Source organism: Podarcis pityusensis (assembly GCF_964106645.2).
Source record: "Podarcis pityusensis genome assembly, chromosome: 2".
NCBI classification, from domain to species: domain Eukaryota; kingdom Metazoa; phylum Chordata; class Lepidosauria; order Squamata; family Lacertidae; genus Podarcis; species Podarcis pityusensis.
In genome coordinates, this window is record NC_138029.1 from 115,290,076 (window position 1) to 115,303,453 (window position 13,378).

General features: G+C 45.5%; 1 protein-coding gene across 1 annotated transcript; it reads left to right on the forward strand.

The window, feature by feature from the left end:
* Positions 1–457: 457 nt before the first annotated feature.
* LOC308469824 (zinc finger protein RFP-like) lies at positions 458–13,040 on the forward strand. The gene is made up of 7 exons (XM_080992802.1): positions 458–1,037; positions 1,913–2,008; positions 2,308–2,538; positions 2,945–2,967; positions 3,901–4,022; positions 6,250–6,282; positions 11,499–13,040. Exons 1-7 carry the CDS (start codon positions 609–611, stop codon positions 11,993–11,995), a joined length of 1,431 nt encoding a protein of 476 aa, XP_080848928.1. The 5' UTR covers positions 458–608; the 3' UTR covers positions 11,996–13,040.
* The last annotated feature ends 338 nt before the right edge of the window (positions 13,041–13,378 follow it).

Consider the following 13,378-nt stretch of genomic DNA (forward strand, 5'->3'; position numbering starts at 1 on the left):
TTCTTTCTCTCAGAGGCCAAGCAAACCCCAAGGTATGCAAAAATAAGATGGGGTAGCTGAGCCAAGCAGAAACCCCATATTTGCAATGTGACGCTGGAGCTGGAGAGCAGCTTAGAAATTCCCCAGCCTCCATCCCACGTTCTCAGGGGCTTCAGATTCGTGTTCACTTGTCCCGTGGGAATGTGTATCACAGGAGAGGGTTGGACTCCGGCTGCGCTGCTCCTTGGAGTCTGAACTTTTGTGTCTTGCAGCTGGAAAAGGGCGTGTGAGTTTGAGCGATTGGGTGCGAGGGGCTTGCAAGATTCAGATTCATTCACTGGTTTCCAACTAAAACTGAGAGTGACATGAAGCTCATAAAAAACTCGCTTCCCTCCACCTCTCCTTGGAAAATGGCTCCTTAAATCGGCAGCCAGGATTTATCCCCTTTCTTTTTAATATATAAATTCCCATGCCCCAAAGACTCTGTGTCCCTGCTAACTCCCCCTCTCTTCAGGCAGCTGTGATCTCGAGCCATCAAGTCTGAATTTCCTGGAAAGGAAACACGCCCATTTGCAGGCGCAAAAGAGAGAAAACGAAACCAACTCTTTCTTCCTGTCGAGGCAGCAGCCATGGCTGCTTCTGAGGGTCCCGTGCAGGATCTCTGCGAGGAAGCTACTTGCCCCATCTGCCTGGAGTATTTCAGGGATCCAGTGATCATTCATGAATGCGGGCACAACTTCTGCCGATCCTGCCTGATCCAGTGCTGGGAGAAATCCGAGGGAGAGGCTTCCTGCCCTCAGTGCAGGGAAACAGTGGAGCAAAGCAGCATCACGCGAAACCAGCAGCTGGCAAATTTTGTAGAAATAGCCAAGAAATTCAGTCATCTGGGCGGAAAAAAGGCGGCCGAAGGAAAAAGAAGCGTCTGCGAGAAGCATCAGGAGCCCCTGAAGCTCTTCTGCCAGGAGGACGAAAGCCCCATCTGTCTCGTGTGTAATGTATCCAAGGAGCACAAGGGCCACGAGGTGATTCCTCTGGAGGAGGCGTCCCAGGAGTACAAGGTAGGAAATCTCTCTGGGTTTCCTTCGGGGATGGTGAGGGTGAAATAGCAACAGAGAAGGGGGTCTTGCAAGAAAACGCTTTAATGTATTCTCCCCTCAGGCAGCCAAAAAGTCACTCGCCTGCAAGAGCTTTTGTGCAGCCTTCTAAAACTAAACTTCTGAAACTCTGTTCAATAAACATTTCTCTTTTCCTTTCAGGGGATTACAGTGCAGGAGTAACAGGAGTGCAGGATTAACTCATTGGATTACAGTGCAGGAGTAACTCAGGGGATTACAGTGCAGGAGTAACAGGAGTGCAGGAGTAACTCAGGGGATTACAGTGCAGGAGTAACAGGAGTGCAGGATTAACTCGGGGGATTACAGTGCAGGAGTAACAGGAGTGCAGGATTAACTCAGGGGATTACAGTGCAGGAGTAACAGGAGTGCAGGATTAACATCAGTGGATTACAGTGCAGGAGTAACAGGAGTGCAGGATTAACTCAGGGGATTACAGTGCAGGATTTAACAGGAGTGCAGGATTAACTCGGGGGATTACAGTGCAGGAGTAACAGGAGTGCAGGATTAACTCAGGGGATTACAGTGCAGGAGTAACAGGAGTGCAGGATTAACTCAGGGGATTACAGTGCAGGAGTAACAGGAGTGCAGGAGTAACTCAGGGGATTACAGTGCAGGAGTAACAGGAGTGCAGGAGTAACTCAGGGGATTACAGTGCAGGAGTAACTCACCCACAGCTCCTCCTCTGGCAGCAGCTCCCTTAGGAATCCCTGAGTTGGGAAGGGACAGTTTTGGGGGCAGGGAGCAAGCATATGGTTCAACTTTGCTGTTAATATGAAGAAAAAAAGGAACCAAACTTTTAAATTTTGTTTTCTTTTCAGGATCAGATCAGCAACTGCCTAGACAATGTGAGGAAGGAGAGAGAGAAAATTCTGAAATTTAAAGCAGATGCAGAAAAGGAAAGCCAAGACCTGCTTGTAAGCATCATTCTCACTTGAAAGGGAATAAGTTCTGCAGTCTTGAATCAAAATCTGGGGAAATGAATACGAAATACAGAAAGAGGTTTATTTTAGAACAGTCTGATCTCTTACAGAGCATGAAAGATCATTTAAAGGAGGCGGTGGGCTTGTAAATTTTTACGAAGTTCTTTCTCTGCTGAACATGTCAGAAGTGGCCTTCCAAGGGAATTGGGATAACTGGCCTCTTTATCCTGCAAGAGCAGACTAGATGCCTGATTTTGGCCCACTGTTCTCTTCTTTCAACCTCTTTGCTGCAGAAACAAACAGGTGCAGAGAGGGAAAAGATGGTGGCTGAGTTCAGGCGACTGCACCAGTTTCTGGAAGAACAAGAGAAACGTATTCTGGCCCAGATGGCAGAGGTGGAGAAGGAGATTGCAGCCAAAAGGGAGGAGCACCTGGCCAGACTCTCCGGGGAACTCTCCTCTCTTGACAGCCTCATCCGGGAGATGGAGGAGAAGCTTCAGGAACCAGAGAGTGAACTCCTGCAGGTGAGGCCTCATCCTGATGTGAGAGGGTGGAGTGTGCTGCTTCAAATTACAGACAGGAGGATAACATGTCTTAGCCCCCACCCTAAAAAAAAGCTGCTGCAAGGAAAACAGTACATGAAGGGTGAAAGGCGTCAGTCCTGGGGTCGCAAAAGGGGCCTTGCTAGATCAAACCACAGGCCTCTTCATTCTAGCATTGTGTTCTCTCACTGGCCAACCAGAGGTCTCTGAGAAGCCTAAAAAACAGTAGCGCTCTCCAAACCTGTGATTCCCAGCAGTTGCCACTCAGCTGTTTAGTATTTATAACTGACTGCAGAAATGGCTCCACTGACTTCTTTCTTTCTTTCTTTCTTTCTTTCTTCCTTCCTTCCTTCCTTCCTTCCTTCCTTCCTTCCTTCCTTCCTTCCAGGATATTGGAAGCTTCATGCAGAGGTAAGTGATGAAAAACCCCTGCCTCATTATGTTGCTAGAAAAGTTCTTTTAAGAAGAACTCACTCTCCAGTTCCTCCTTCCAGAGATAGTTTAGGACTCCATCATCCATTTCACAAAATCATGGACAAAAATAGGGACACATTTTCATAGTCATTTGTAGCTATTGGTCTCATCAAGAATCATAGGAAGGAAGCCATTCCTCATTCCCCTCCATTACATATTTCTCCATTTTCCTTGATGGATTCATTTACTGTGGAATAATTACAGAAAAGGGAGGACATCCCAAAGGTGCTTGTAAATATCTTATAACTTACCCTTAAATATTTGACATATTTGACTAACCAGATGTCAGTGCGAAACCCACGAGCAGGATCCGACCCCAGAGGACACTCCCCTCCTGTGGTTCAGAGGCACCACTGCCTTTGACCCAGCTATCGTGGCCAATAAGTGTTGAGAGCTTTGTTCTCCAAATAACTTCAATATATTTTTTAAATCTTCCATGTTTAGAAAATACAGCTTTAATTTCTAATATTTCTCCCTACTTTAAATGTAACCACAGGGCTAAAAAGTATTAATAACTTTAATCATTTGAAATGCTTCACTAAAACTGATGCAGTTCTAGATCTCTTTCTAAGGACCTTGTATTGTTATTTTTTCTTCTAAAGAATTCATCTGCATACATTCAGTCTTATTTTCATATATTCCCTTCCATGTACTATGGAAGCAGGTGTGTGTCGGTTTTCCTTCAACTTCTTAGATGCTTTCTAGATTCAGACGTCATCTTGATGCTCCCTTTTGCCATAGGAAGAACTCTGCTCCCAAGTCTTCATGATATATCCATTGTGCCTTTATCATCAGGATGAGACACCTGCCTTGTCAGAAAGCTCCTTGCATTGGAAGGATGGTGGCTTGACTTTGTTCTTCTCCTCCCAGGTCTCAGGAGAAGGAGAACTTAGAGGATCCTCCTGTGGCTTTTCCTCCTGCCCTGAAGTGGAAGATCTGGGACTTCTGTGATATAAATCCCTTCCTGGAGGGAGTCATGAAGCAGTTCAGAGGTAATGAAGAAGGGCTGTGAGGATTCTATACTAGATGTTTCAAAGTGTTCATGAAAGTGTCCAGGTTATATGTTATATTAGCAATGCCAGGAAAATGAAAGGTTTATGTATTTATCCTCTTTCAATATCCAGATGCCTCCCTTTCGTATACAGATGACTCACAACGTTCGCTAATTTTACTTACACAGTCACAGCTTGATGGGGATCACAAATAAATAAATAGGAAGTGGGGAGGAAACAATTACTTGTTGGGATGTGGAGGCTCTCGTGAGAAATGGTGCTCTTAATCCCTCCACGAAAATCACTTTAAAGCCCTCTGCATTGCTTACTAGGCTGTGAGAGGCTCTAGTGGGGCCATTCAAGATCTTTAATGGGAGGGGGTGATTCGGGAGGTAATTCTGATTTTGCATGACTTTATGAACAATCCCCAGGAAAGTAACCCTCGCGTACATTGCGAGTTGTCTGTAAAAAGTTGTATTTTACTGCTTCAAATCTCTCAGCCAGGCTTTGGGTGCTTTCCCACACCTCTCCCATTTCCCAAGTAGCCTCACCTACAGCCTTTTGGGCGTCTCCTCTGTTCCTCTGGCCTTGAGATTGATGTGAAGGAGGCGGGAGGCTGTCAAAAAGCCACCCAGGAGCAGAGGGAACTGGGGTTGAGACCTCCAGTCCTGGAACAAGGATGACTGGTGGGCAGGTGTGGAGGACTCCCTGGTCCTGAATGGGGTAACTGTGCCCCTGAAGGGCCAGGTGCGCAGCCTCAGAGTCATTTTGGACTCACAGCTGTGCATGGAGGCGCAGGTCAATTCTGTGTGCAGGGCAGCTGGCTACCAGCTCCATCTGGTACACAGGCTGAGGCGCTACCTGCCCGCAGGCTGTCTTGCCATGCTCTAGTTATCTCCCGCTTGGACTGCTGCAATGCACTGTACATGGGGCCACCTTTGAAGGTGACCCGGAAACTGCAATTAATCCAGAATGCAGCAGCTAGATTGGTGACTGGGAGTGACTACTGAGACCATATAACACTGGTCCTGAAAGACCTACATTGGCTCCCAGTATGTTTCTGAGCACAAGTCAAAGTGTTGGTGCTGACCTTTAAAGCCCTAAAAGGCCTCGGCCCAGTATACCTGAAGGAGCGTCTCCACCCCCATCATCCACTGAGGTCCAGCGCCGAAGAGTTTGGATTTGATATCCCACTTTATCACTACCCAAAGGAGTCTCAAAGCGGCTCACATTCTCCTTTCCCTTCCTCCCCCACAACAAACACTCTGTGAGGTGAGTGGGGCTGAGAGACTTCAGAGAAGTGTGACTAGCCCAAGGTCACCCAGCAGCTGCATGTGGAGGAGCGGAGACGCGAACCTGGTTCCCCAGATTACGAGTCTATCGTTCTTAACCACTACACCACACTGGCCGAGGGCCTTCTGGAGGTTCCCTCCCTGCGAGAAGTGAGGTTACAGGGAGCCAGACAGAGGGCCTTCTCAGTAGGGACACCCACCATCTGGAACGCCCTCCCTTCAGATGTCAAGGAGATAAACAACTATCTCACTTTTAGATGACATCTGAAGGCAGCCCTGTATCGGGAAGTTTTTAATGTTTGATTTTTTTACTATGTTTCAATACAGTGGTACCTCAGGTTAAGTACTTAATTTGTTCCAGAGGTCCGTACTTAACCTGAAACTCTTCTTAACCTGAAGCACCACTTTAGCTAATGGGGCCTCCTGCTGCTGCCGTGCCGCCAGAGCACGATTTCTTAACCCGAAGCACTATTTCTGACTTAGCGGAGTCTGTAACCTGAAGCGTATGTACCCTGAGGTACTACTGTACATGCTGTGAGCCGCACAGAGTTACTGGGCGGCGTATAATAATAATAATAATAATAATAATAATAATAATAATTACATCTCCTCAAGATTGTTGCTTATGGGGAGATCTTCTGAGGGTCCTGCTCCTCCTCTCAGGTCTGAGCAGGCCTGAATCTTGACATCGCCCCTGCCCTGGCTTATGCAGGTATAGGCAGCATGGTGGGTTTTAGACATTTTAAATGGCAACTCCCATGAGCTCCAGCTGGCATGGCCGATGCTTAGGGATGATGGGAACTGTAGTCCACAACGCCTAAAGTTCATCACTCTGGCTTCCCCAGCTATAATTGCATGAGCTCATATTGTCATTACTAGATTAGTTACCAGGGTGATGGTGTGATGCTAAATCTCTGTTCCCTTTTCTTCGCCAGACACTGTGGAATCTGGACTTGAGCTGCAAAAAGGTAAATTTCAGGGTCGAATAGCGGCACAATTTTGGGAGAAATGGAATCTGCTTCTCAAAAGGTCATTGCAGCTCTTCAGTCCAGGCCTTATTCCCCCCCCCCCCCCCGCAGTTAGCACTTTCCATGTCTGCCTTACAGGTTTTCTATCACTTTCAGGAAGTGATAAATTAGGTTGGTAAAGGTAAAGGACCCTTGACAGTTAAGTCCAGTCGCAAACGACTCTGGGGTTGCGGCGCTCCTCTCCCTTTACAGGCCGAGGGAGCCGGTGTTTGTCCGCAGACAGTTTTTCCGGGTCATGTGGCCAGCATGACTAAGCCACTTCTGGTGCAACGGAACACCGAAACCAGAGTAGTGCAGGGAACACCGCTTACCTTCCCGCCGGAGCAGTACCTACCGTATTTTTCGCCCTATAGGACGTACTTTTCCCTCTCCAAAAATGAAGGGGAAATGTGTGTGCGTCCTTTGGGGCGAATGCAGGCTTTCGCTGAAGCCTGGAGATCGAGAGGGGTTGGTGCGCACCGACCCCTCTCGCTCTCCAGGCTTCAGGAAACTCTGCACAAGCCGCAGGAGCCCTCCCCCGGCTTGCGCAGAGCTGCCTCTTGTCCCGAAGCCCCGGCGTGCTGGGCAGTCCTGTGGGGCTTCGGGTAGCTCTGCGCAAGCCGCGGGAGCCCTCCCACAGCTTGCGCAGAGCAGCCTGTTCTGGGGGCTGGGGTCGGAAATAAAAAAAAAATTATTTATTTCCCCCCAAAAAAACTAGGTGCGCCTTATGGGCCAGTGCGTCCTATGGGGCGCAAAATACGGTATTTATCTACTTGCACTTTGATGTGCTTTTGAACTGCTAGGTTGGCAGGAGCAGGGACCGAGCAACGGGAGCTCACCCCGTCATGGGGACTCAAACTGCCGCCCAAGAGGCTCAGTGGTTTAGTCCACAGCACCCCCCATGTCTCTTACTTAGGTTGTTACACTCCCCCAATTCTCTTGTCAGTTAGTAGTTCCAAGAGGTTTCCTTTCATTATTTTAATAAATTAATTAAATTTCTATACTGCCCTATACCTGAGGTCTCAGGGCAGTTCACACAATAAGATCACAATATAAAACCACAAAATACATAGAATCATAGAAGGGACCCAGGGGTCATCTAGTCCAACCCTCTGCAAAGCAGGAATCTGAGCTAAAGCATCTGTGACTGATGGCCATCCAACCTTTGCTTAAAAACCTCCAAGAAAGGAGAGTTCACCACCTCTTGTGGGAGTCTGTTCCACTGCCAAACAGCTCTTACTGTGAGAAAGTTTTTCCAAATGTTTACTCAGAATGTCCTTTCTTGTAATTTGAAGCCATTGGTTCGAGTCCTACCCTCCAGAGCAGGAGAAATCAAACTTGCTCCCTATTCCCTGTGGCAGCCCTTATGATATTTGAAGATGGCTATCGTATCTCCTCTCACTCTCCTCTTTTCCAGGATAAACACACCCAGCTCCTTCAACCGCTCCTCATAAGGCCTGGTTTCCAGACCCTTGATCATCTTGGTCGCCCTCCTCTGCACACATTCCAGCTTGTCAACATCCTTTTTAAATTGTGGTGCCCAGAACTGGACACAGTATTCCAGGTGTGGCCTGACCAAGGCAGAATAGAGCGGCACTATTACGTCCCTTGATCTGGACATTATAGTTCTGTTGATGCAGCCTAAAATAGCATTAGCTTTTTTTGCTGCTGCATCACACTGTTGACTCACGTTAACACGTCCACCAAGACCCCTAGATCCTTTTGACATGTACTGCTCATAAGCCGGGTGTTCACCGTCCTATAATCAAAATAAAAACACAAACAACCCAATAACCCCGCCCCAAACACATTTTATTTTTTTTTAAAGCAATTTATTAAATTTTACAATAAAAATAAACATGATAAACAATGTAACATTGATCTTAACATATTTTCACATTTTCTTTGGACTTCCTCACATCTCCCGCTCCCATTTTCATCGTTGAAACATTTTGTCAGCAATTTATCATCTTATTTAAATTCTTATATCCCTTCTATATTTCATAATCATATAATTCTCAAAAGGAGCTAAATTTCACAGTCTTACTTATTTTCTTAAAAACTTCTAAATTTAGTGGTGCTCAGTTATTTTGATCTAGCATCTTATTTAGCATTCACTCAAGTTACAATACTTTTGTAAATAGTTCTTAAATTTCTTCCAGTCCTCCTCAATCCTCTCTTCTCCCAGGTCACGGATTCTGCCGGTCATTTCAGCCAGTTCCATGTAGTCTATCAGTTGTATCTGCCATTCTTCCAGTGTGGGTAGATCTTGAGTTTTCCAATGTTTTGCGAGAAGTATCCTTGCTGCTGTTGTTGCATACATAAAAAATGTCTGGTCCTTCTTTGCCACCCCTTGGCCGACAATACCCAAAAGGAAAGCCTCTGGTTTCTTAGTGAAGGTATATTTAAATACCTTTTTCAGTTCGTTATAAATCATTTCCCAGAACGCCTTCACTTTAGGGCAAGTCCACCAGAGGTGGAAGAACGTTCCCTCGCACTCTTTACATTTCCAACACTTATTATCAGACAGGTGGTAAATTTTAGCAAGTTTGACTGGGGTCATATACCATCTATAAATCATTTTCATTACATTTTCTTTCAGGGCATTACATGCAGTAAATTTCAATCCATTACTCCACAACCTCTCCCAGTCCTCAAACATGATATTATGCCCAATGTCCTGTGCCCACCTTATCATAGCCGATTTAACCGTTTCGTCTTGTGTATTCCATTTCAACAGCAAGTTATACATCCTTGAAAGTACCTTAATCTTTGGTTCTAACAATTCTGTTTCTAGTTTCGATTTCTCCACCTGGAACCCTAGTTTCTTATCATTTTTAAAAACTTCTTTAATCTGAGCGTAATGTAACCAATCTCGCACTTTGTCTTTCATTTTCTCCAGACTCTGCAATTTCCATTTGTCTCCATCCTTTTCTAATATTTCCCAATATTTTGGCCATTTAGCCTCCATATTGGGTCTTTTTCGGGCCTTGGCTTCCAAAGGTGAAAGCCACCTTGGTGTTTTATTTTCCAGCAAGTCTTTATATTTTGTCCAGACATTAAACAATGATTTTCTGACAATATGGTTCTTAAAGGCCTTATTTGCTTTAACCTTGTCATACCATAAATATGCATGCCATCCAAAGGTATTGTTAAACCCTTCCAAATCTAACACATCAGTGTCTTCAAGAAGTAGCCAGTCTTTTAGCCAGCAAAACGCTGCGGCTTCGTAATACAACTTTAAGTCTGGCAGGGCAAAGCCCCCTCTTTGTTTTGCATCGGTTAATATCTTAAACTTAATTCTGGGCTTTTTGCCCTGCCAGACAAACTTAGAAATGTCTCTCTGCCACTTCTGAAAGCACTCCGTTTTGTCCAAAACCTGAAGTGTTTGAAATAAGAATAACATCCTTGGCAATACATTCATCTTGATAGCGGCAATTCGGCCTAACAAAGAAAGTTTCAATTTTGACCAACTATCTAAGTCTCTCTTAATTTCTGTCCAACATTTTTCATAATTGTCCTTAAATAGACTTAGATTTTTTGCTGTTATGTTTACCCCTAGGTATTTTACTTTTTTAACCACATTAAGTTCCGTCTCATTCTGAAACCGTTCTGACTCTGTATTAGTCAAGTTTTTCCCCAAAACCTTAGTTTTCTGTTTATTTAATTTAAATCCAGCCACCCGACCAAAGTCATTAATCAGTTGTAATACTCTTTTCGTACTGGGCTCTGGCTTCTGCAAGGTCAAAACCAGGTCATCTGCAAAAGCTTTTAATTTATATTGTTTCTGACCGACCTGAATTCCTTCCACCAACTGATCCCTTCTAATCATGTTCAATAGCACTTCCAGAACCGAAATAAATAATAAAGGGGAAATAGGGCAACCTTGTCGTGTCCCTTTTTCAATTTTAAACTCTTCTGTAACCACATTATTAACTATCAGTTTAGCTTTCTGTTCTGAATATATCGCCTCAATCCCATTCTCAAAACCCCGTCCCACTCCCATCTCTTTTAAATTTCCCATCATAAATTTCCAGGAGATATTGTCAAAGGCCTTCTCCGCATCTATAAAAATTAAAACTGCTTTTGTATTTATATCTGTTTGCAAAAGTTCCAAAATGTCAATAATGTTCCTTGTATTAGCAAACAGATGTCTTCCTGGGAGAAAGCCAGCCTGGTCCTTATGAATTACTTCATTTAAAACTTTTTTAAATCTATTTGCCAAACACATTTTAAAAGGGCATTGGGTGTCAATCAGCCAAAGGTTAAAGAGGAATGTTTTTGCCTGGCACCTAAATGTGTATAACGAAGGCGCCAGGCCTTCATTAAAATGATCTTTCGAAGGATATCATTGGAGGAGAATGCATTTTTGTCCTATTTGAGTTTCATTACCAATATCAATGAGATGAGCAGAGCTTCAACATTCCCAACAGGCAAGTCAACTGTTTGGCTTCTGCAGAGAGAGGCAGCCTGCCTGACAACGTCTCCTCATCAAAACAGAACCCCCCCCCCCCGCCCCCCGATTCGCTCTCAGAGCCCCAAGAAGGTCATTTCACACAGAGAGGGTCAAGGGAGACTAGTCGCTTTCATAAGCAGCAGAGCATACAGTTTTATGGGTGTCAGTGTTTTACTTTTTATAAACTGCCTGGAAAGGTGGGGTAAAACATTCTTTAAATACGTAACTGAACTTGGGTGGTTGTCATGAGACAGGTGTGTTCTCTGCTGTGGCCTCCTGCCAGATTTACCTGGCATTTCAAGCATAGTGTGTCGTGTGAGGGAAAAGATTGAGCTGTGAATCAGGGAGTCCCTGCTTTGACTGCGCCTTCTTCCTTGAGCTTTGGGGGTAAGTAAAAAGGCCACTCTCAGCCTCAGTCCTCCCGTCTGAAAAACGGGCATAATAAAGTTGACCTTACTTACATGGTTTGTGTAAGGTTTCTGTGAACATAATGCATGCGGAGTGCTTTCGTTTCCAGAAAATAGGAGGGTGCCTTTTGATGGCACAACTCCCCCAAAACCACACAGATGTTGCAAGAAGTATTATTAAGAGCTTGTGGAGCATCCTAGTCCCGAACGCAGTTAACAAAGTCCCTGTTCATTTCAAAGGGAATTACATTTCTGTCTAAAGATAAGTCAGCTTCCCAGTTGACGTCGTTTCTCTTCTCTTTCTGCCCCCACAGAAAATGTAACTTTGGATCCAGACACAGCAAATCCCTGGCTCATCCTTCCTGAGGATCGAAAGAGTGTGCGAAGGGGGAAAGTCTATCAAGACCTGCCAGACAACCCTGAGAGATTTGACACACATGGCTTTGTGCTGGGATGTGAGGGTTTCACAGCAGGCAGACATTTCTGGGAGGTCATTGTGGGAAGAGAGGAGAGATGGGGGGTGGGGGTTGCCAGAAAGTCTGTGAAGAGGAAGGGTATTCTCTCTTTTGGTCCTATTGAAGGGATCTGGGGTTTCGGGAAGTGGGACGGAGGGTACGTCCCCCTTAAGGCCCCTGTTCCAAGAGAGGAACCCAAGAGGATCCGAGTGGCCCTGAACTGTGAAGGGGGACGGGTGTCCTTTTACGATGCAGATACAGCAGCCCTCCTCTGCACATTCCTGGCAGCCTCCTTCTCAGTAGAGACCATCCAGCCTTTGTTTCTTGTGTCTGCAAAAGGCCACTTAGCACTCTGAGAGTAGAGACAGACAAGCAGATACATATCACCACATCTTCAGTCTAAGTTTTCTCTTTTCTTAGAAGCACTAAGGGGCAGCCATATTGGCAAAACAGTGATTGACTGACCCGAGTGTCCGTCATGGTGCAACTCTCTTTTCTCAGGCCACTTCTGTAAATGGTACCAATTGGTTGGGTCTCCTGTCAGTCCTGAAACCTGCCTGTTGCCTTTCCCTCATGGTCTCCCTTGGGAATCAGCTGCTTCAGTTGGTGCAGGAGGGGCAAAGACGCAGCCTAATAATAAACACAAAAGCACCCCTACCCTCATGCCTGTTCTGATGTAGTACTTTTTCCAGCCTCCTGAAAGTCAGTGAAGTCTGACTTCCGGCTTTCTATAGAGAATACCCTCATCACTTCTGAATAAAATCAGAATTCTGAATAGGCATCGCTTAAAACCTCCCTCAGCCTCCATCCTGTTTTCCGTTTCCCTTTCCCTCCCCCAAGATCTTCACTGGCTGTGGAGATGCAAGAACCAAAATCCCTTCTTCTTTGCTGTTGCTCAGGGAAGCTTATGTGGCATTTCAGTAAAATCTCTATATCCAAAGTGGCCCAAAATCTGCACGCAGCTTAGTTGCACGATCCCTGCCTTGCATGCTTCATCAAAACAAAAATATCAAGATGGCGCAAGGCTTGGAAGTAACACTCAGAAGGGGCCGTGCGATATCTCACAAGAGCCTCCAGAGGGCAGAAAGCAAGGCAAAGGGCTTAAACTCTTTTGGCCCTGGGTTTTCCTCCGCCTTCCTTACTGCCCTCTAGGAAGGTTGCAGAAGGCATTTCTGGGGGTCTTCCTGCCTTTATATTATTTTGCCTTTGAATGCAGACCAAGAACATCACCACTGACAACCTCTGAGGAGAGAACAGAGACAATCTATAATAATAATAATTTTATTACGGCCATAGGCCCATACAGATAAAAACAAGACATAAATAACAGCTTGTGCACGTGGGAAAAAACAGCCGCTAAAACACTACTATAACAATAAAATACTATGAGATGGAATGGCATACTACGCCTTAATTAGCTTGTGGTGTTCCTTGGCAACGCTTTTGGGTAAGGACAGCGACCAGAAACCTAGCCACTTTCAGGGTCGTATGGGTATCCTTATCCTGCAAGACTTGGGCAAGGTGGAATTTTGGTGAGGAACCCTCCAGTTTCTGTATGATTGATCCCAACAAATTTGCCCGTGGCACATTGAATAAGGGGCAAGTGAACATAATGTGCTGAAGCGACTCCGGCGTCTCCTTATCACATTCGCACATGGCGGAGGCTTGGCCCTTTGAGAATCTATGTCTCAGGACATTGGAGGGGAAAACGTTAAACCTCGCTTTGGTGAAGGCCAGCC

Bases quoted from the DNA above. Each gene is read 5' to 3' on its own strand.
- LOC308469824 (XM_080992802.1), top strand. From the start codon at position 609: ATGGCTGCTTCTGAGGGTCCCGTGCAGGATCTCTGCGAGGAAGCTACT. The intron at 2,539-2,944 runs GTGAGGCCTCAT...CCTTCCTTCCAG, and splicing joins CAGAGAGTGAACTCCTGCAG to GATATTGGAAGCTTCATGCA. The intron at 4,023-6,249 runs GTAATGAAGAAG...TTTCTTCGCCAG, and splicing joins AGTCATGAAGCAGTTCAGAG to ACACTGTGGAATCTGGACTT.